The sequence below is a fragment of the Haliotis rufescens genome, unplaced genomic scaffold (genome assembly GCF_023055435.1).
Source record: "Haliotis rufescens isolate VD_foot unplaced genomic scaffold, xgHalRufe1.0.p SCAF_7, whole genome shotgun sequence".
Classification (NCBI taxonomy): Eukaryota; Metazoa; Mollusca; class Gastropoda; order Lepetellida; family Haliotidae; genus Haliotis; species Haliotis rufescens.
Genome location: NW_025964361.1, coordinates 10,208,685 through 10,228,888, shown reverse-complemented (window position 1 = coordinate 10,228,888; position 20,204 = coordinate 10,208,685). Strand labels below are relative to the sequence as shown.

The 20,204-nt window shown below is 39.9% G+C and overlaps 1 protein-coding gene across 1 annotated transcript; it reads left to right on the top strand.

The window, feature by feature from the left end:
- The first annotated feature begins 11,518 nt into the window (after positions 1–11,518).
- Positions 11,519–19,450, top strand: LOC124113225 (arginine-glutamic acid dipeptide repeats protein-like). The gene is made up of 5 exons (XM_046473511.2): positions 11,519–11,747; positions 15,818–17,460; positions 17,616–17,718; positions 17,958–18,137; positions 18,441–19,450. The coding sequence occupies exons 1-5, from the start codon at positions 11,588–11,590 to the stop codon at positions 18,737–18,739; spliced, it is 2,385 nt and encodes a 794-aa protein (XP_046329467.2). The 5' UTR covers positions 11,519–11,587; the 3' UTR covers positions 18,740–19,450.
- Positions 19,451–20,204: the final 754 nt, after the last annotated feature.

The window sequence follows — 20,204 nt, the reverse complement described above, 5'->3', positions numbered from 1 at the left end:
CACACCTAACTACCCCCTCTGGCATCCACCACCCCCAACACCTCACCCCCGGGGCCCCGGACTTGATGACATCTCTCAGCATCTTCACCGGTGTTTCTCAGTCAATTATGACGTGACAAACAATTTGCTCTACTGTTTGTTTACGGTTAAAACAACTGTTTTGTGTCCACCCCAGGCGATAAACATTAGTTAAGACCATTATATTATTTGTTCGTGGTTGACTTTTTTTAATGGGGATTTACATTTAATCCTATTGCCTTTGGAGATTTCTTGTCTCTTCGTATTGATTATGTGAGATAAGGTTAATTTGAGTGTAGGAACGAGGCGAGGCTGAAGTCCGTTAGGCATAAGGTGAATTAAATGATGTGTTACTAAAACCATCTTTTATTCTCCATTTGGACTTAATTCACTGTTTTGTGAAGTAATGAACCAGAACTTACCCATTAGCTGTTCAACCCATTAACCTCTACAGAATTATTTTAAAACCGTTATAACAAAGATGTCACGTTCACTAAAGAGACCAAGGTATTTGTCAGTAAATTATATTTAACTACCTAAAGATATCTTTAAAAATACTGCTTGAAATGACTTTGGCATACTTTATATTTGTATTGTATTTTATTTTTATTTTATTTTGGGAGGGGGGGGGGGGGGGGGGGGGGGGGGGGGTAAAACATGAGTTTATTTCAGAGTACAACGATGGTCCAATATAATGTTAAAAACGTGTGTTTGGATGTAATCTGTTACCATGGCAATGACGGTGACAAATCGGACACAGAATTATTATTTTTTATCTAAAACCCTAACGAACTGATATTTGGTCAATTTTTTCTCATGTTCATTTGTTTATTGGGGGCACAGGTGGCCCAGTCGGCTGTGCAGAGAAGCGTCCCTTGGCACGCCAGAAATCTATGACTGTGGGTTCGAATCCCGGTTGGTCCCGATTATGTTTTTAGACCTGAACCACTTCGGGCGTTCCTCCTACATCAAACTAACATGCCGTGATCCAATTGGAATATTGTTCAAAGCGGCGTTAAACTCAAGTCGCTCATTCATTTCTTCAAGATATCTTGGTATATGCGATACTACATGCAAGATAAACGGTTTTAAGTTCCGTGATATCATCAAGACACAAAATCACGCTCTATTTTCGCATTCCTGTCAACAGTTTTCGGATACAGTCAAGACATGATGACCAGTAATCGGTCAGTCTTGTCCAGTCGTGCCGTCCAGCTCGCTTCCTCTGCTCGGTGTCACATGCCGCCTGTGCCATGTTTATGGCACAGATATAATTACTATCTCCTTGAGACAATTGGTAATTAATTAATGCTAATTAATCCAATTGTACTATGGACACTGGACATGCCTATCACTCAAACAAACCCAGCCACTGAATCGTCATATATTCGTTTCTCATCAATGTCTTTCTTCGTAATATTTGATTATAAAAAAGTGATGTTTTTTATGAATATGTAATACTACAATTCCCATTCACCATTTAAAACAAAAATATTAATGGACAAATTTTATTTGTACTGAATGGATGCACCAACACTTACAAGCTTTGACAAATCTATTTAGTGACTGCTTGCATTTGCGTCAACTGATATTTGTCAGATAGCTTCAACATATGAAAACAGTATTGTATTGTAACAGAAGTTTAACAAGAGATGTCAATAAACAACATACTTATGTTTGTCCATGATTTTATAGTCGAACGTTTGTACATTGAGTATAAAAGGCAAAATAGTGATGAAAATGATATGAATATAAATAGATTTCTTTCACAGTCATGGCTTCATTACACGCTGATATAATGTATGTCATAGACATCATTTGATATGATAAGCATTTATTTTATTTTATTTTATCTTATTTATTTTATCTTATTTATTTTATCTTATTTATTTTATCTTATTCATTTCATTTCATTTCATTTCATTTCAATTCATTATTTTATTTTATTTTATTTTATTTATTTTATTTATTTTATTTTATTTTATTTTATTTTATTTTATTTTATTTTATTTTATTTTATTTTATTTTATTTTATTTTATTTTATTTTATTTTATTTTATTTTATTTTATTTTATTTTATTTTATTTTATTTTATTTTATTTTATTTTATTTTATTTTATTTTATTTTATTTTATTTTATTTTAAAGCAACAGATGGTGTAATTCGAGACATTTATCCTGAGATACATACTTTCGGAAATTGGAAAGACAAGCATGCTGCGGTCATCAATCGGTCAGTCTCGTCCAGTCATGCTAGTCAGCTTTCTGTTGAGTTGTGTCACGTGTTCACTATGTCACGTTTATGACAGATGTAATCATTACCCACTTGAGACAACAGGGAATTAATTAATGCTAATTGATCCAATTGTGTTTCTGACACCAGGTTGTATTGTCGATTAAACACACTGGTTTTCATAAAAAAACCATCAACATCCTTAAAGTAATATAGAAAATAACACATTAATAATTTTTATCTTCTATCTTAACTGTGTTCCAAATATTGTACAATTGAACACAAATGAAGGGTTTAAAAAAAAATATGAAAATGTAGAATGTCATAAATATTATAAAATAACTATTTTCATACGGATAAATATTCTGTTTTGCATTAAATTGTAAAATGACGCTGGAGTTGACTCGTAAATATAGATATCTCTCATAATGAAATCGCATTAAACTCTCATAATTCTAATAATTGTATTTTGAATAATATTAATCCCGAATCAGGAAATATTTAAGAAATAATCGGCGTATTGGCATTTTCATTATATGAGTTTTATATGAAGCTATTTGCATTTTAACACTACCGCGTATTCTATTTAAGATGAAGAAATGTTTTCACTGTTACTGAGGAGGAACGACGCTAAGTAGGTAATAAGTCAGCTTCCTCGTTTCATATTGAACAACAGAACATGACATCTTTTAAAAGACTTTTTTTCTATCGTCGATCACTTACACTCGATCAACAGACACGTGTAGACTTGGTAGAATTTATTGCATCTTTACAAAGTAGCCATTGATCATTTAATGCAATTTTATCGTCTAGACAATAGCGATGGACGCTGTTTCCCTGTCATAAACACAACGCACAGGTACAGTACAAATGATGGTCACTCGGCTGAAAACTTACCGCGTGCCTTCAGTCGCTATCATCTACCGTCAAATACAATTAGGTGACACCAATTAAACGTCAACTTTTTTAACAAACGTTAATTAGCGGTTGTGATAGATGCTTTAAAAAACATTGCCACGTTCCGTCATCCGTGTTGGATCAATCGAAAGTAAACAAAAAACCAATAAAACGCCGTCTTTTTTACTTCTGTGTGTGCTTAAGCAAATATCGAGGGCACCTGCGTTGACGTTAAAGATAAAATTCTATAGAAATACATTACGATTATTGCTCCCGAGGTTATCCGCATCGCGTTCAATTGTTCATATAATCTCGCCAATTCGAACATTATATTTTATGCTCCATAAAATATGACAGCTATAAACAAGCAAAGCACGCTAATATTGCACCAGTTAACATGCACTCTTAGCACTTTTATTATATATGGAGGTATTCGGGAGTGTATTACAATTTAACGTAGTCACCATTGGAATGTAGCAACACGGAAGGCCATATATCTCGGACATTTGATTTGAATGCTGTCAAACATTGGCACGATCCAGGAATACACGCCCTGCCTTGCGTCGGTCACTTCGTGCACGTGCATTACGTCACAGTGGTCAGATCGTGTCAGCCCGTGCACCGGAAGAAATCTTAAGTGCAATTTGTACAAGGGATAGCGGGGTTTCTACATGAAGTTGTTTGACAGGACTTTGGCGAATTTACAAACAAACACGGAGATAAACAAAGATATCTTCTTGGCATGTTGACATAGTGATAATATAGACTATGCTAGTATGCAAAATCACTGCTAAACCTGGAATTTTATTTGTTGATATTTTAGCATTACGATTTGAAACAGGTTGTACGCAAGATGCTAAACCCACAAATTAGGGTGCAGTATTACGACAAAAGAAAAACAGATTTTCATCATTCATTTAATGTGCAATAGCTTCTGTCAACATGCGACATGGTGGCTACTGAAGATGAGTATCAATTTCGGTGACACGTCATCGATTCATGGGTTCGAATCTCCTATATGGGTATAATGTGTGACGTCCATATCTGGTGTCCTCTACGTGGCATTGTTTGAATACAGCTTCAGTCGGAAGTCACACTCAACCATTACATGTCTTTACGTATTTTCCATTGTGGCATAGTCGTAGCACCAACATCACTTTATGATATGACGGCTTGAAACAACACACCGCCTCCGGGGTTCGATCCCCGGTCGCTTCATACCAAAAGACGTTAAAAAATTGTACTTGTTGTCACCCTGCCTTGCGCTCGGCATTACGAAGCTAAAACAAGGACTGGTCGACTCGGAGACAGTATACTGTGTCTGAGTGGAGTATTCATGTTAAACTGAGGCATGGTATCTCAGTGAGCTAGCACTATAAGATCGGCATCAGTCCGGACTGGTACAAACAGCCATACGCACACGCACACGCACACGCACACGCACACGCACCCCCCCCCCCCCCCCCCCCCCCCAAACACACACACACACACACACACACACACACACACACACACACACACGCGCACACAAACACACACACGCATGCACGTCGCTATATAAGTGCAAGAATCTTCAACGCGACGTTAAACCAAATTTCACATCACTTGAAGTCAAATACGACCAGTGCTGGTTGAATCATAATATAAATGTATTGCCACGGGCGAAAAAGTCAACGTAGACATCAATAGATTATTATATATATAGACGGATCCATGTTTAACATGTCAAACAATATGTAATTGCGTATTTGTTCCGAAACGCGCTACATCGCCTTCGGGGCAATATGAATATAGGCTTGAGCTATTCCCTGCGACGTACTTAAAACATATATGAAACAGCCCCCTTTGATGCTGCCGCTGTACATATAAGCACCAAGTGAGAATGACGTATAATAAAACAGCAATATGATTTGGCGGAATATGTACAAATTAGAGGGATGATCTGAGGCTGACGCTATATAAACCTATAAACGTTGGGATTATCTGGGAGGCCGGCCGGTTCACACCTTGTATACGCTGATCTCAGACAAGGATAGTTGTAAAGATGGTAGTACCCTCAGGCAATCAGCACGACTGGGTCGAGTCGATATGTACTGATTTGGACACGTGTCGAATGCGAATATGTGGCTAAAACTGTCGGAGTAATGCTATCGTTTGAAAACTGATTATAACTTATTATGATAAAAATAATTTGATATTTGATTTATGCATTTATCGATATGTTGGGAAACTCTGACGCTGATATTATATTAATTTGAATGAGGAAGAGAATTTATGGATGTCAACTTCTTTATTATGAGGAACACAACATTTCGGAGTATATGCTTACTCCTTCTTCGGGTAAATAAATGCTACGAACAGAAGTAATTAGATGACAAAGGTGGAAACTTAACAAGGGAAGCCATCAGTTATTAGCGCCGATAGGTGATTAGCAAAGGACAAATGGACGCCAACACTATACAGCTAATTATGGCTGATAGGTGATAGCGATTGAGAACTGGAAGCCAGGGCCTAAATGAAAATAATTCTTACATGTACATATATATGTCCTCTGCTTCAATGCATTTATTCACCTGATGAAGGAGTAAGTATATACTCCGAAGCCTTGTGTTCCTCATAATAAAGAAGTTGACATCTATAAATGCTCTTCCTTATGTGGAGCGTGTGATTCATAAACACTTGTTAAAAAAATAAAACTCAAACAAACTATCTGCCTGTCTCCTTATGATATCGTACATTGTTTTCAGTAGAGATTTAACTCGGTGTCATCACTGATTTCCAGTGATCCATTCATAACATGTTATCCGCTATTTTGCCTCTAGTGAGTGAGTGAGTTTGATTTTACGCCGCTTTTAGCAATATTCCAGCAATATCACGGCGGGGGACACCAGAAATGGGCTTCACACATTGTACCCATGTCGGGAATCGAACCCTGGTCTTCGGCGTGACGTGAGAACGCTTTAACCACTAGGCTACCCGACCGCCCCTATTTTGCCTTTACGCCCAATGTAATCTGATTCAGCGTATGTTCGAGATTGGTTAATCTCTGACGTTGACGTATTTTTAGGATCATGAAAATAGTTTTGTCACTTTTAATTACACAATAGCATACTGTTAAAATAAATGAATACATGGGACATACGGACGTCAGTGATATGATAAAAGTAGACACTTCATATTGGTGCTTCTTGATGACACACGGTGATCGTGCGATAGATTAATTAGGATTAACAACCGGCTTTAATCTCGAGTCAAGTCAGGGTAGATATCTGCCGCTCACACCCCGTGGTGACTGCCGCTCTGGCAGCGTCAAACTCTAGTGTCAGCGACAGATTAACGCGGGGATGATCTGTTGACAAACACGAGATGCGTACTTATCGAAATCAGTAAACATAATCTCCCTAAGTTGGTGTAGACTGTTCATTTTGTGTCTTGATTCTCAATATACGAGACGCGTATGTGAATAACACATCATGTTTGTTTGTTTGTTTGTTGTTTAACGCCGCACTCAGCAATATTCCAGCTACATGACGGCGGTCTGTAAATAATCGAGTCTCGACCAGACAATCCAGTGATTGACATCTTGAGCATCGATCCACGCAATTGGGATACGATGACATGCATCAACCAAGTCAGCGAGCCTGACCACCCGGTCCCGTTAGTCGCCTCTTACGACAAGTATGGTCGCCTACACATAATACATTTACATAACTGAATAAACATAACAAAAAGAAAAGGTATTTACATGCAGACACCAACCTACATACATTCTCAAGAACGTATATATACAATATTTCGCCAGCAAATGATACAAGCAACCATCAGTCACAAAACGTCAACACGTGAGCACGCCGACACTCACATACAATGTATTGTGCATCTACACATGTAAATAGTACGTATATCTGAATGAAGCAGCGTCGAAATGTGGAGGAATCATATGTCAGAGGTCATGTTTAGCCATGTATTGTCTCTCTTTTTCTTTTGTTAATACAGGCAAAGACGGTGCCATCGTGCTATTTGTAGTTCCTTTCTAGATATCAACTATCATCGCTATATTTTGATTGAATATTGAATATTGAATGTTGAATGTTGAATGTTGAATGTTGAATATTGAATATTGTAAATATTGAATATTGAATATTGAAAATATTTTTTAAAATATTGAAAATATTGAAAAATCTTAAGCTGAAAGTAACTCACTCACTCACTCGAAAAGACTTGAGATGTTAAAATAGCACGTTCATTCATTCCTCGAATAAAGGTGTAAAATAACATTTTGTTCGATTGTTGTTGTTGAAAACGAATATACTATATGCCGTCTATATAAACCCGAAACTGTTTATTCTCTTCTCCTCCTCTGAATCAATTCTGTCAGCATGGACAATAAAACAGGAAATCCCCTCTTGTTGACATATCCCACAACAAGAGATCAGCGACGGGGTGTTCCGGTCGAGTGGGCCAAGTCTCGTGAGCTGACCACATGGACGAGTCTGTTGTGTATTCACATAGATAACTGCCATTGGCATTCTTCCCCAAATATACATGCATCACGACACCCGGTCACAAAGAGTTCCCCAATACCCGTGCTGGGCCGGGTACTGTATGGAGGGACATCTGTTTCATCTACATCGCGACTGTAACCCACCCGTCTGACACATGTACCCAACTTGTTTCACTTCGCCTAACATGGCTTTGTTGCAACTTTCTTAACATATTCGCCACGTGTGTTTCATGGCATAAGGCCACAAAGGCTTTGAAACAGGGCCGAAGATTTTAGATGAGAACTGTGAGGTCTACATTTTGAGACAGTGACAGTTAGCAACCCTATTGGCTGCAAACTGTTATTTGTTCTCAAGTACAAACGATATTCAAGCGAGTGCTCCTTTAGGGGCAGAAAATCACAATTAACTTTAAGGGGATTTTTTTCAACGTGTACTGAATGATCAGGTGGTTTTATACTGTAATTGAACTTGTATATCTGGTTTATTTATGAAAATATACATTAATTACATATTAAAGCTTGTAGAATAAATAATATTGATAAAACAGTTTATGTATTTTTTAATCGGTAAACAAGATACATCAAGTTTGTCGAGACAGCTCAAAGGTTGTGGAATATTTAAAAACAGTTTATGTATTTTTTAATTATATTCGCTTTTATCAAAATAAATCAAGTTTGTCGAAACAGCTTAAAGGTTGTAGAATAATTAATATCAATATAACAGTTCATGTATTTTTTAATTATATTCGCCTTTTATGAAACAAGATACATCAAGTCTGTCCAAACCATAGTGTTTAACGAAGAACGATGTTCACCCGACTCTCGCTATTCCCCGATCCTCCCTCTGAAAATAGCGTCATCGGTGTGTGTTTAGGCTCCTGTACCGTACCACACATCCCACAGTATCCGAACCGGATTTACAGTTCGTGGAGACAATATACTACACAGAGACACTACAACCGACAATACCAGATTGAGTAATTAATAACGTTCTCATTAGTTAGACAGTGTGTGTTAATTATGTAGAAGTGTTTGATGACTGTCTCAATCACAGGCTTACTCAGTATTCAGTAATCAGCGTGTCTAACTTAACCTGTATGGGGTTCCCTATTGGTTACCGATCTAGAACCGCTTCTTGCAATCTTAACCTACTTCAAAGAAAAGTCGAATAATGTAACCTTGTGTACACGAATGAATCAATTAAAGAATGGAACGATTCATTAAGCTTAACTATTAATGTCACATGTTTAAGTATATCACAAGTTTCATTCTTTGAAAAAGCAATGTTTTATATACATTTTGTTTACAGATGACGTCACTGGGTCTACACATCTAAGCAGAATCATTTCAGATGCCGATATTAAAACTCGTCTCTCTCAAAGTGAAAACTGTAAATTTAAGTAACATAACTGAGCGCAAATAATTACTGTATTTCTCCGCTATTTATATTTTCAGACTTTAAGAACATGGCGTAAGAATTTGTTGTCGTTTATCATGGAATTAACATAAGACCGAAACCGCCGAAGTGGCTGAAGTTCAATATATCAGCATTACTTTGTGTTTACCTTACAAAGTCTAAGAAATAGCAACGTTGCGCTCAGCAAAAGCACGGCAAAACTGAAAAAGCGCATTTACGACTAAAAACGTGACGAGGCGACTTTTTCCACTGAGTAGTGCACGTGCAGGTCGGGGAAGTCCAACAGGTCATCTAAATGGAGGGTCAGATTTGTTAATTTTCTTACTTTGTGAGGGCGAAGTGACCATCACTAAGTCCAAGCCTAACATGACTTGTCCTGAGTCGGGCCGCATGCTTTTTGCATGGGTCACAAACACTGAGTGGGTTCAGATCTATGGTATATACTCACACAATGGAGGAACATGCGCATAGAATTTTCGTGCATTTTAAAGCGTCGATAAAGTATCAAAAAAACTTTGTCATGGTTACAATCAAATGAATTATTTTCACTTTATTTCTAAAAAAGTAATGTGATCAGTTCTATGTATTACCTTGTAAGACAGGTACAGTTTTAAGTAAGAGAGTCCCACGTAACTGATTCGCTTTTCTCTAATCGTATGACTTTGTCGATCAAACATGTTTAAATCAATAATATTTATATGACTTATATCAAGGTATACACATTCTTAGTTTATGTATTTATTTATAGTGAGAAAATAAGTCAGATCATGTTAGATTTTGTCCAAGATAAGTAACCATAATTCAACTGTTTCCATTTATATACTAAATTGTTAGCAATCGTTTTCAACACAATGGGCAATAGGTGCTGTGATGGGTATATTTCGTCAAAACAATTACCCAAATCAAACGAATTGATAGTCATTAGCTGGTCAGTGTTGTAAGTTAAATTACCATTGTCGTATAAAGAGACTGTATTTAAAGATTAAGCACCCAAGATATCACACAATCCCAATGTTATAAATTGATAACTTACTTATGAGAGTATTTCTTATGGAACTGTAGGATTGTTGTAGCAAAGTTAAGACATAGATTGTTTTTATGAGATATGATCATATAATCACTTTTTACTGTTTATGGGAAAATATCTTAGATTGACTGTAGCGTCTTTCCCATGGCTGTAAGAGGGGCATGGGAAGGGGGTAATTCAACCTCACCGTTATCTAAGATCCCCTTGAAGTACTCGAGTAAGATTAGACACGGGGTTTTGTAATTCGGGTTTCATGGTACGTCCTGTCCGTGAGAGTCCCATCGGCCCAACCAACACAGGCCTACTGGCAAGACAAGGGATCTTTGCAGGAACCGCCTAATACAAGACACCTGTAGTCTTACCTAACTTACACACAATATACTACATTGTATAGCTTCTTCAATATTCCCCCGTACCAACAAATAAGGAATTTGATCCTATTTAGTCGGTTTGTTTTTTAGTTTTTCGGTTATTTTAGTAAGCCATGATCATAGATTCTTTTAAGTCTGTAGAGTTCCTATTTTCAAATTTGAAAATTGTAATGACGCTGCCTACAAATTACAACATTCCACAACATGTTCATATTTTATAGATATTTAACCTGTGCCATAAATATCAATCAAATGTGTAATCATACACTCAAACAGTTATATAAATACAATTTAACACCAAGAAATAATGTATTTTGAAACTTGAAACTTTAGTTTTAGGTATATACTGAGATATTTATGTAATTTTATTAAAATAGCATAATGAATGTGTGTAATGTCGATGGTCGGTGTTTTTAAATAGATCATGGCAATATGTGAATCAAATCAAATATATCAAACATAAACACAGACAACAAAATAACTTCTACAGTAACCCAGTAATGGTTAGCGATAGTTTATCTCCTAAAATCGTCATGTCAGACAGCAGGGGTGCTCGTGTCTTCAAACAAGCCAAGTGTCAGTCCTGTCAAACCCGTCATCTAATCCCCCTAGAAAATCATGTAAAAAAATATACAAAATAAACATCTAAACAAGAAAACTCATGTACTTGACTGCCGTATCTGTTTTTAAATGATGGTTGTATTAAAATCACATCTCAATTCAATCGCTCTTCTATTACTTTCTCTTCTAAATATTGTCTTAAGTTTAACACTGGACATAGATCACAGAATATATTCGCCGATGCGTGTCCGGTCGAGTTTATCATGACCAGTTCGAGTTTATTTGTGTTGTGAGCGCTCACACGCTGAGTTGAAAAGCCCCCGTCAATGTCTAACAGACAACGGGTTTCTTGCGGCGAGAATGCAGTTACCGCTAGAACTCACCTCATTTGCATAACAATTAACCGCTGTAATTTGTGTGGCTGGCTGCGCCCAGCGCGTGCGCCATGCACGCTTTCCCGGAAAGGGCGCTCATTACAAAATGCTCAGCAATGTGAGTGAGAGAGCACAACCATTCAGATAGACTTCAGAGCAAGGCGGGTCAGCGCCTCAAACACCAAAATGCCGAAATCATTTCTAGTGTGTAGGTTTCAAGGCAAGAAGAGACGCCATTCAGAAACAATCTCAGAGACGTCTGAGACTACAAACCAACTGTCTCACCCAGTGGTCACCCCCAATGGCCATTTTTCACCGGACAGGGAGGTCGCCATACTTCGGACAGGTCAGTGCTATGTTCTTCGTGTCAGCTTTCACTCGCTCCGGGCTTGTTTTGACCAGCTTGTCAACAACGCTTATCGAGTCTCAAACATATACGTTATTTTACACAACCGACTTAGACGAGAAGCAGACGACTAAAATATTCTAATTTTTGTAGTTGTCTGTTGTGTATGCTTGAATGACAGGTAAATATTGTTTGAAGTTTGCAGTGTTTTGTGTGTACTTCTCGCTCAGTATAGAGTCCAGTCGGTTCTAACTGTGGTATATTAAGCATCCTGCATTCTACCCATGCTAGCAGTGTTGCTATTCTTGGTGTGAACCCACGTTCTATTGTTATTCCCAATCGATAAAACGTTGACGGGACCCTTCAACACCTGTCGTTCGTATTTCAAATTTCCCTCACTTTTCTACCCATATTTACGATTGCTATCATAGTTGTTGAGTAGACAAGATGGATAAGCTTCTATGGCCGCTTGTCAATGATTGCTATAACCACACACATTTTGCCACCACGATGAGTATTTTGTTTACCTTTCAATGACACGCATGACGAACTTCCTAGCTCATTTCGACATGTCTCTTCTCGATGATATTCTAACATGGTAACTTATATTTCGGATTGTTTGGTATCCTAATTCGTTGTGCAATGGATTCACTGGTACAGTAATATGTAATACACTCGGCAATATGTCCTCAATCCTTTATCCATCAGTTCACATATCTAGCTGATACTACCAGTCCACTAATAGCACTCTCATCCATCAACCCTTGAGCGACACGTGTGTATATTGCTGTTGTGTATGTACACACGCAGCTTTCGTGTCAGCTGTCAGACTCGGTAGTGTCTTAGTATATCTCGACGTGGCCATTGATCATGTCAGAGTTTATTTTTGTAATGACTATTAATCTTTATGCGAATAATTATGTGTGAAATTATTATATTACTTTTGTAAATCCAAAATACTTCCAATGGCAATATTTTACATACGGTCTTCGTGACAAGGGCAGGTATTACTTGTTAGGTTGGAGATAATTGTCAGGTATTGAAAAGTTGGATGTTTGAAATATTATCAGTCGCAATGATTGATGAAGGTGTTTGTTTCCAGTAACAGGACAATAGTTGTTTATGACTTTGTATTACATAACAGGACGATTACAATGTAAACGTTGTTTGTGGTGACGTAAAGTTACTAACAGTCCCAAACGTATGCGAATCAAAGTCAATATTCTTTTTATCCAGCGAACGATTCATCTTCCACCGGTGTCAATAATTGCTGTGACAAGCCCAGGCCTCGCCACAAACACTACCACGCGCAGCTGTCTATGGCTTTCAAACCTCGCGCGTTCGACGTCCAACAATACCCGTTGCCTTGGTTACCGAGAAAGGCAAATCCCAGAGTAGCAGTTGCCGTTAGTCAATGGGTTTGAATGGGCGCTCTTGATGACGTCACATTTACGACCCCCCGTAAAGACTGACCGTCAGTGTCGGGGTTCGTCTGATGAACTACCGTGATTACGTAACGCCCCGGCGATTCAAATCAAACTCAAGCGTTGAGCCCTTCATTGTATACGACTACCACTGCCGTGTAATCAGCGCAAGAATCACACGATTTCTAGGTGTGAGAAAGTGTTTAGACAGTTAAATTAAGAAGTCGAGTCCTTTGTCTCTGGGCTAGTAAAACAAGCCTTCAGTCAATTATTGTCAAAACAACGGAAGATGCCCGTCGGCGGTTTTAACACTTTACTGGACATAGTGCTTATTTTGTTGAAACGCCGAAAAGCTTACAATTAACTTTGAATGCTAAGTTAAATGGAATGAAAACGAAAGTTAATTAACCCTTTTCTCAGTAGGTTAATGTTGATCCTACTATCAATCACAGCCTCACTCAAACGAATCGACTATCAGGTACGGCCGTAAGTACGATTCCTTAATGAAACAAAAATCTGTTGAAGTGTACATACCGCTTGAAAAATCAATCGTTTCCTCTAAGCTTAAGGTCGAAACATGTTAACCTATACAAACAAACTTAATAACCACCTTGAACAATTCCCGTGACGTTTAATTCCAAAGTATCTGTACCCCCTTAAATTTATACCCCCATATAACGCTCCCTGATGTAGCCTCATTAGCTACTGACCCATCTTTGTCCATCAATCCCCACCCCGAGGGGGTCGTCCGCTCCCCCTTACGCCATATTGTTAGCTGTCCAAATTTCACTGACCTCTGATCGCGGTCACGATAACGCCCGGTCATCCCGTAATCCGACCCCCCTTGTGGTTCGTGTTAACTCACCCCCACCGGGGTGCTATCCTATCTATCCCCGGGGCGGCCGAGAACAACTGGAAACATAGTTAATTTTGAATTTGGGCGTTTGGTTTTATTATCAAGCCATGTTGCGATGCGCCATATTTGAGCAGGACAAGTTGATTACGTTATGGTTGCATCCGGAGTCGATTTCGGAAAATATTGAACTGTTAATTTTCTTAAAGCAGTATATTCTTGTTAGATATACTTTTTTGGTAACTCATGTCAATTAGCATTGATGTGACTACATTTGTCGTTGACTTGGTAACATAACGAACGGTCCCTATAAATAGGCAAGATCTATACGTATGCTACTCAAACAAAGTTAAGGACAAACAGATTCTTTCATAATTAAGGTAATCTGTGTGTAGCAATATAAAAGAATCGTGTGGTCCTTAAAATCTTTTGCATGGAATATATGTACACTTTATATCATGGCCAATCCTACAGTATGCATGCTGTTGCACATACTGTGAACTGTTACAGCAGGGGACTTGTTTAAATAAGTAAATTTAGAAACGCGTTAAAAAGAAGTTAATGTTGAAGTGAAAACAGTTTAAAATGTAAAGAAATCTATAATTGGTTTTTGAAGTATCCCGTGTAATATTGTGAGTAATTATATACGTTTCTTGGAACTATTGGAATGTTTTGTATTAAAAACTAACCCAGGCAACTTTCCCTCATCATGCCACCATTAAATATTCATACACTAATCTCCCAAATAATACACGTCGCATCACACTCCTCAACAGTCTTTTGTTATTTCTCCGCTCCGACTTCAGATCAGCTGTTCGCCAGGAATACATAATGTGTCTTTGTTGAAGCCTATTAGCCAATATTAAGGCAATCACCCAGTTGTGAAGATATAAAAGCGATCTGCTTGCGGCAAAACAAACACTTCCTTGTATAAGAAAGCCGCGTGTTCGACGAGTCTCGATCATATTGCAAATGGCGTGTATTATGTCGTCTGCCTTGTCGCGTGCCAGGCACGTGGCTTGTTTTTTCGGGTCACCTGTCTATCGGAAGGCAAATGTCCCTCCTTCACTCAAACCTTCAACATGCAAAGGAATGAGGCTGCTTGGGACAAAGAACGCTTTCATTCGCTCTTCCCGCCTCGCCTGCCATTTATCTTCTGCCGAACCGTTAAAAAGGAGGCGAGCAGATGTCGGCGGAGCTCTCGGCCCGTCAGATAGCAGATGAATAGGAAAGCGCGGGAAACTTACATCAGACGACAGACCATTAAGCCGTGAGCAAACCTGACCAGCAATCTCCCTGCTGTGCAGAGGTGGGATCGGGTTTGCCAGTCACGTGACTTATTGTTATGGGTCACGTGGTACATGCAACAGATGTTTCCTCGCCATATTGGCAAAAACACCGCGAATGTTAAAGAATTTGTGGCCCGTGCCATCCCATTGCGTACAGTGGGCACGAGGTCACTATCTGGTATTTGATCTTTTGAAGCGGGTATGGCCCCGGGGCATGCCGGACCTTGCTACAACCTCTGACCTGTAGTGTCTTTTGTGACTAGCCATGGGAGATAACGACCCTTTTACACCTTTGAACAATAGAAAAAAATAAACCCTGAGAATCCGTTCTAATCCTAACAGGATATGAGGACAATGGGATCAATCACTTGCCATTGGTAACTCGTTCTAAGAAATGACTCTGCCCCAGTTTATTTGAAGTACGAGACTGGAATGTCTTACAATATGGTTGATAGCATAACTGATAAATGAGTTTATTTCTAATATGTTACTTTGTGTTTACAGACGCCGCCGTCACTGAAGCCAAACGAGTCCGTTTGTCAGAAGACGCCTCCGTCGACTTGACCGTCACAGCCAGTGAACGCATTAACGATGACATCACAAGTCACGATAGCACACACCTCGACAACAGCAAAGGATCGCCATTCTCCTACAACAGCGATTCCAGTGGCTACTCCTCAGGCTATGCATCCAAAGACATTTCTGATGTATCGTCATCGTTTAGTCACCCCAGTACGTTTGACCGTTCGGCGGCAAACACACCGACACCCGACTCGTCGGTTGTCAGTACAGTGTCTGAAGTATCGTCCACACAGATGGAACCCACAGTAACCCCACCCCCACGTGCCCCTTCTCCCTCCTTGTCCCGGGTGGAAGAGGTGCGTCCTGCCTTTACCACCCCGGATGTAAAGACTGAGATGTCTGCTACACCGGTGAGGATGACCGCCCCAACTAGAAGTCTTCCTTCAGTTATTCTTAGCTCGACTCCTAAATCTGCTGCAGAGAGCATTCCCATCGCCTGCAGACGAGTGTTTCCAGTTCTGCACATGCCATGGATGAGTAGTCCAATACCTGGACGTCTGCCATCCAGATCTCGTTACGCCACCCTCACCCCACCCCCAACGCCGTCTCACGCCCCATCTTCTGAGACAAGCTGGCAGTCGTCGAGCAACCCGCCCAGTCCTCGTACAGACATGTTTAAACCACACAGTGATGCAACTAAACCTTCAATGGCAACAAGTATGCCTGTGACCTCAGCTGGATATGTATCTTCCCGCTACGCAGAGAACTCAAAGGAAAATATTGTCCCCAAAATGCTCGAAAGGCCATTGAACGTCGTTGCCGACGTACCAAGGACTCCTTTTGCCAGGCAACCGTTGCAGAACTTTACCAATAACAAGTTTTACGCTCAGTCTTTGTCTTCGCTCCCAGTGCAAGGCGGTCGTATACCAGTGCTACCCCAGGGTACGAAGGCTCTGCCCCTCACCATGGCTCATCTCCCCACCCATGTGTCTTCCTTACCCCCATATGCAGTGAGGAATATGTGCCTCGGGGATAAGACCAATGTATCCATGTACCATAGTGCAGTTCAACCGTGCTCAACCATCACCTCTGATCACCCCCGCGCAACGTGTCCACCTAGTCTAGAAAACGCCATCCCACCGGTGAAGTATCAGCCCAGGCCTCCCCCACCCCAGCCCCTGCGGCCTTGGGAGGATACCAATACAAAAGACACTTTCGCTAAACGTCCTGTCACCCCCCACCTTATTGCTCAACCTATGCCTTTAATGACCAAACATGACCCTAACGGAAGTGTATCACCTCAACCTTTGAACTTTTCCATGGATCACCGCAATAATATAACCATGGCGAATCCCTACAGATCAACGACATCTGAACTGAACACTCTTCCCAGGGAGATGAAATCCACTTCCCCAATGTCGGCCCTGTCTGTGGTCACCGACATATCGCCCAATGTGAAGTATGAGGACGCTGAGAACCGCCTGACCCCCACCACTCCAGGCTCGTCCCCTAACAGCGGCAAGGAAGCCAAGTGGTCCCTGGTCTCCCTGCACGACCTTGAGATGGCGTCCCGTGACGAACACCGAGATGTCAAAATGGCGCCTACGTTGTTGCTTCTCCTCAAGGTTTGTTTCTTAAACTTCATACATTCAAACGTTACGGGATTATCAACTGAATGAAAGTAATGGGTAAAGCATGGGGTGTATAAGACATAGTTGAAGGTTCCTACAAAGTAAATAAAAAGGGCATGTGCTTAATTTTACACTTCGATTTTTTTCAGCAAGCAGGGCGTACAGACGTAGAAGTGATCAATGGCGGCTATGGTATCAAGAACCCATCTTTCACTGAAGCGGACCTCGAGGACACCGTCATCAAACAGAAAGGTAAACGCCAGTTATAAATCTCCCCCCCCCCAAAAAAATAAAAATAAATAATAATAATAATAATAATAAAAAAATAAATAAATAAACGCCTTCTGTCACTAATTCAGGAAACATCAGAATTAAACTTGCGAACGTTTATTTTCCTCATTAAATATTTCATTTACACCATTTTTATTCTATTCCATATTCTATTTAAATTTTACTTTTCAATGTAGTAAAATTCAAATTTAAATTTTCAGCTGTGATGACCGACAGCGGGAGATACATGTGCAAGGTCTGCCAGAAGGAGTTTGCGCTGCAGCGGCTGCTGAACCGCCATGTGAAGAACCATAGCGAGGTCAAACGGTACCTTTGTACGTTCTGTGGCAAGGGCTTCAACGACACCTTCGACCTGAAGCGACACACGAGAATACATACAGGTAAGCAGTTATAACACGGCATAATTGTGCCACTTATGTTAATTGGATTATTCATATTCTGTTCTACATGAAGTTCTGCGTTTTCTTTTAAATTTAGACTCGGTTCAATTATTTAGTAAATTAATCACAATAATTATGATCGAATTTGTTTCCCGATCTGAGAAGAGATTTATTTATGTGCCATGATATAAACTCCTGTGTATGTTTCAAATTTTGAATAAACAAAGCTGGGCAAATGATATGTATGTATGATATTGGTACATTTATAAGACAGTGGGTAAAAATGTTGTTATTGATTTGCAGGTGTTAAGCCATATAAGTGTGAGAAGTGTGGCAAAGCTTTCACCCAGCGTTGCAGTCTCGAGTCCCACGCCAAGAAGGTGCACGGCTCCGAGCTGGCCTTCGCTTACAAGGAACGTCGGTGTAAGATGTACGTCTGTGAAGACTGCGGACACACCACCGGTGACCCCGAGCTCCACTACGTTCACCTCAAGGACAACCACCCCAACTGCCCCGCCCTCGAGAAGTGCCACGATAAACGTCAGTTTAAATTCACTGATGGAAAGATCCCCAGTGCTCCAGTTCTCAATCCAATGAACTAATGTCTTGCGGAAGAATACTCCAGTTTCTAGTAGTGCTCGGACTGCTTCCAGTAGTCGCCATTTGTTTTGTTACCGTTATGTGTGACTGTTACTGTTCGTTCTTCTCCGTCTCGTCGCTCGACTGTTATCGGATGTAAATATTTGAACGCATCTTTCTTGTCGGACTGAGTTTATAGTCTCGACTAACTTTCAGAATTGTACAATTCGACTACCATATTTGGTAGGAAATGTATATTTGAACATGAAGTCAACCCGCCATGTTATTGCATGCTGGGTACCATCACTTTACAGCTTCAACAGTATTGAACAGTACTGAGATTCTCCAAACTTTACCTCGTCTTAGACAACCTATAGTTTGTAAATTGCTTTTTGACAAATCCGAAACTAGTCATTAGTGCATTGTCAACTTGTCACTGTTGCATTTTACAAGCTACCACACGCCGCTTTGATGTCGTTCGCATTATGCCAAAGTTTACAAAGAAGTCGATTTATTTTGTGCAATATTTTTTCTTGATTAGCCTCCGTCGCTGTGTTCTGTGTCTGCACTATCCTAGCTAGTCTTCTACGATCTTTGTATCATATGTTCGTTATTTATTGATTAATGTCGGTGCTACATCACTCATTACAACCCAAGTTGTGCAATATTCCATGAACAAGCTACGTTCCATGCATTCTGTTTGCATTCACCACAAATAAACAAATCACAATAAACTATTTGGTGCTGTCTTTCTTTGCTCCGTATCAATTCGGTTTGGTTTCCACACACGTACGATTCCGGGGTAGAATAGGTCTTCAGCAACCCATGCTTGCCGTAAAAGGCGACTAACGGGATCGGGTGGTCAGGCTCGCTGACTTGGTTGATGCATTTCATCGATCCCAATTGCGTGGATCGATGCTCATGATATCGATCATTGCATCGTCTGGTCCAGACCGCCGTCATATAGCTGTAATATTGCTGAGTGTGGCGTTAAACAACCAACCAACCACACCCGTACGAGCGGTTGGGTAGTCTAGTGGTTAGTTTAGCTCGTGTTGCTGAGGCCCTGGGTTGATATTCCTACTTGGCTACAAAATGTAAAACCAGTTTCTGGTGTTCCCCTCAGTGATATTGCTGGAATATTGCCAAGCGGTGTGAAATCCAACTCTCCCAATCCTCACCGTGCTTGTACGAATAAGGCCTCCTGTGGATTAGATGGTCAACATGGATAATGAAATGACGATGTTACTTATATGGGGATCCATCTGGAGGACATGTTTTCTGGGATAGACATTATTAATCAAATCTAACCAGCACCGCAACTTCTCAGCAAGGACCAATGTTTTATGTTACATACTGACTATAACATGTAGGGGTTCGCGAAAAGGATAAGCCTGTTCTGCCATACCGGTAGGAGCTGAAAAGAAAATGGGAAGGGGATCTGGGTGAATGTTTTATACAATATGTTCTGCGGTCTGTAAGAGAGAC

What these genes read in the sequence shown, in the direction of transcription:
- LOC124113225 (XM_046473511.2), top strand. Translation starts at nt 11,588, where the DNA reads ATGCCGAAATCATTTCTAGTGTGTAGGTTTCAAGGCAAGAAGAGACGC. An exon ending in GGTCGCCATACTTCGGACAG is followed by an intron (nt 11,748 to 15,817) that starts GTCAGTGCTATG and finishes TTGTGTTTACAG; the next exon opens with ACGCCGCCGTCACTGAAGCC. An exon ending in CACCGTCATCAAACAGAAAG is followed by an intron (nt 17,719 to 17,957) that starts GTAAACGCCAGT and finishes TTAAATTTTCAG; the next exon opens with CTGTGATGACCGACAGCGGG.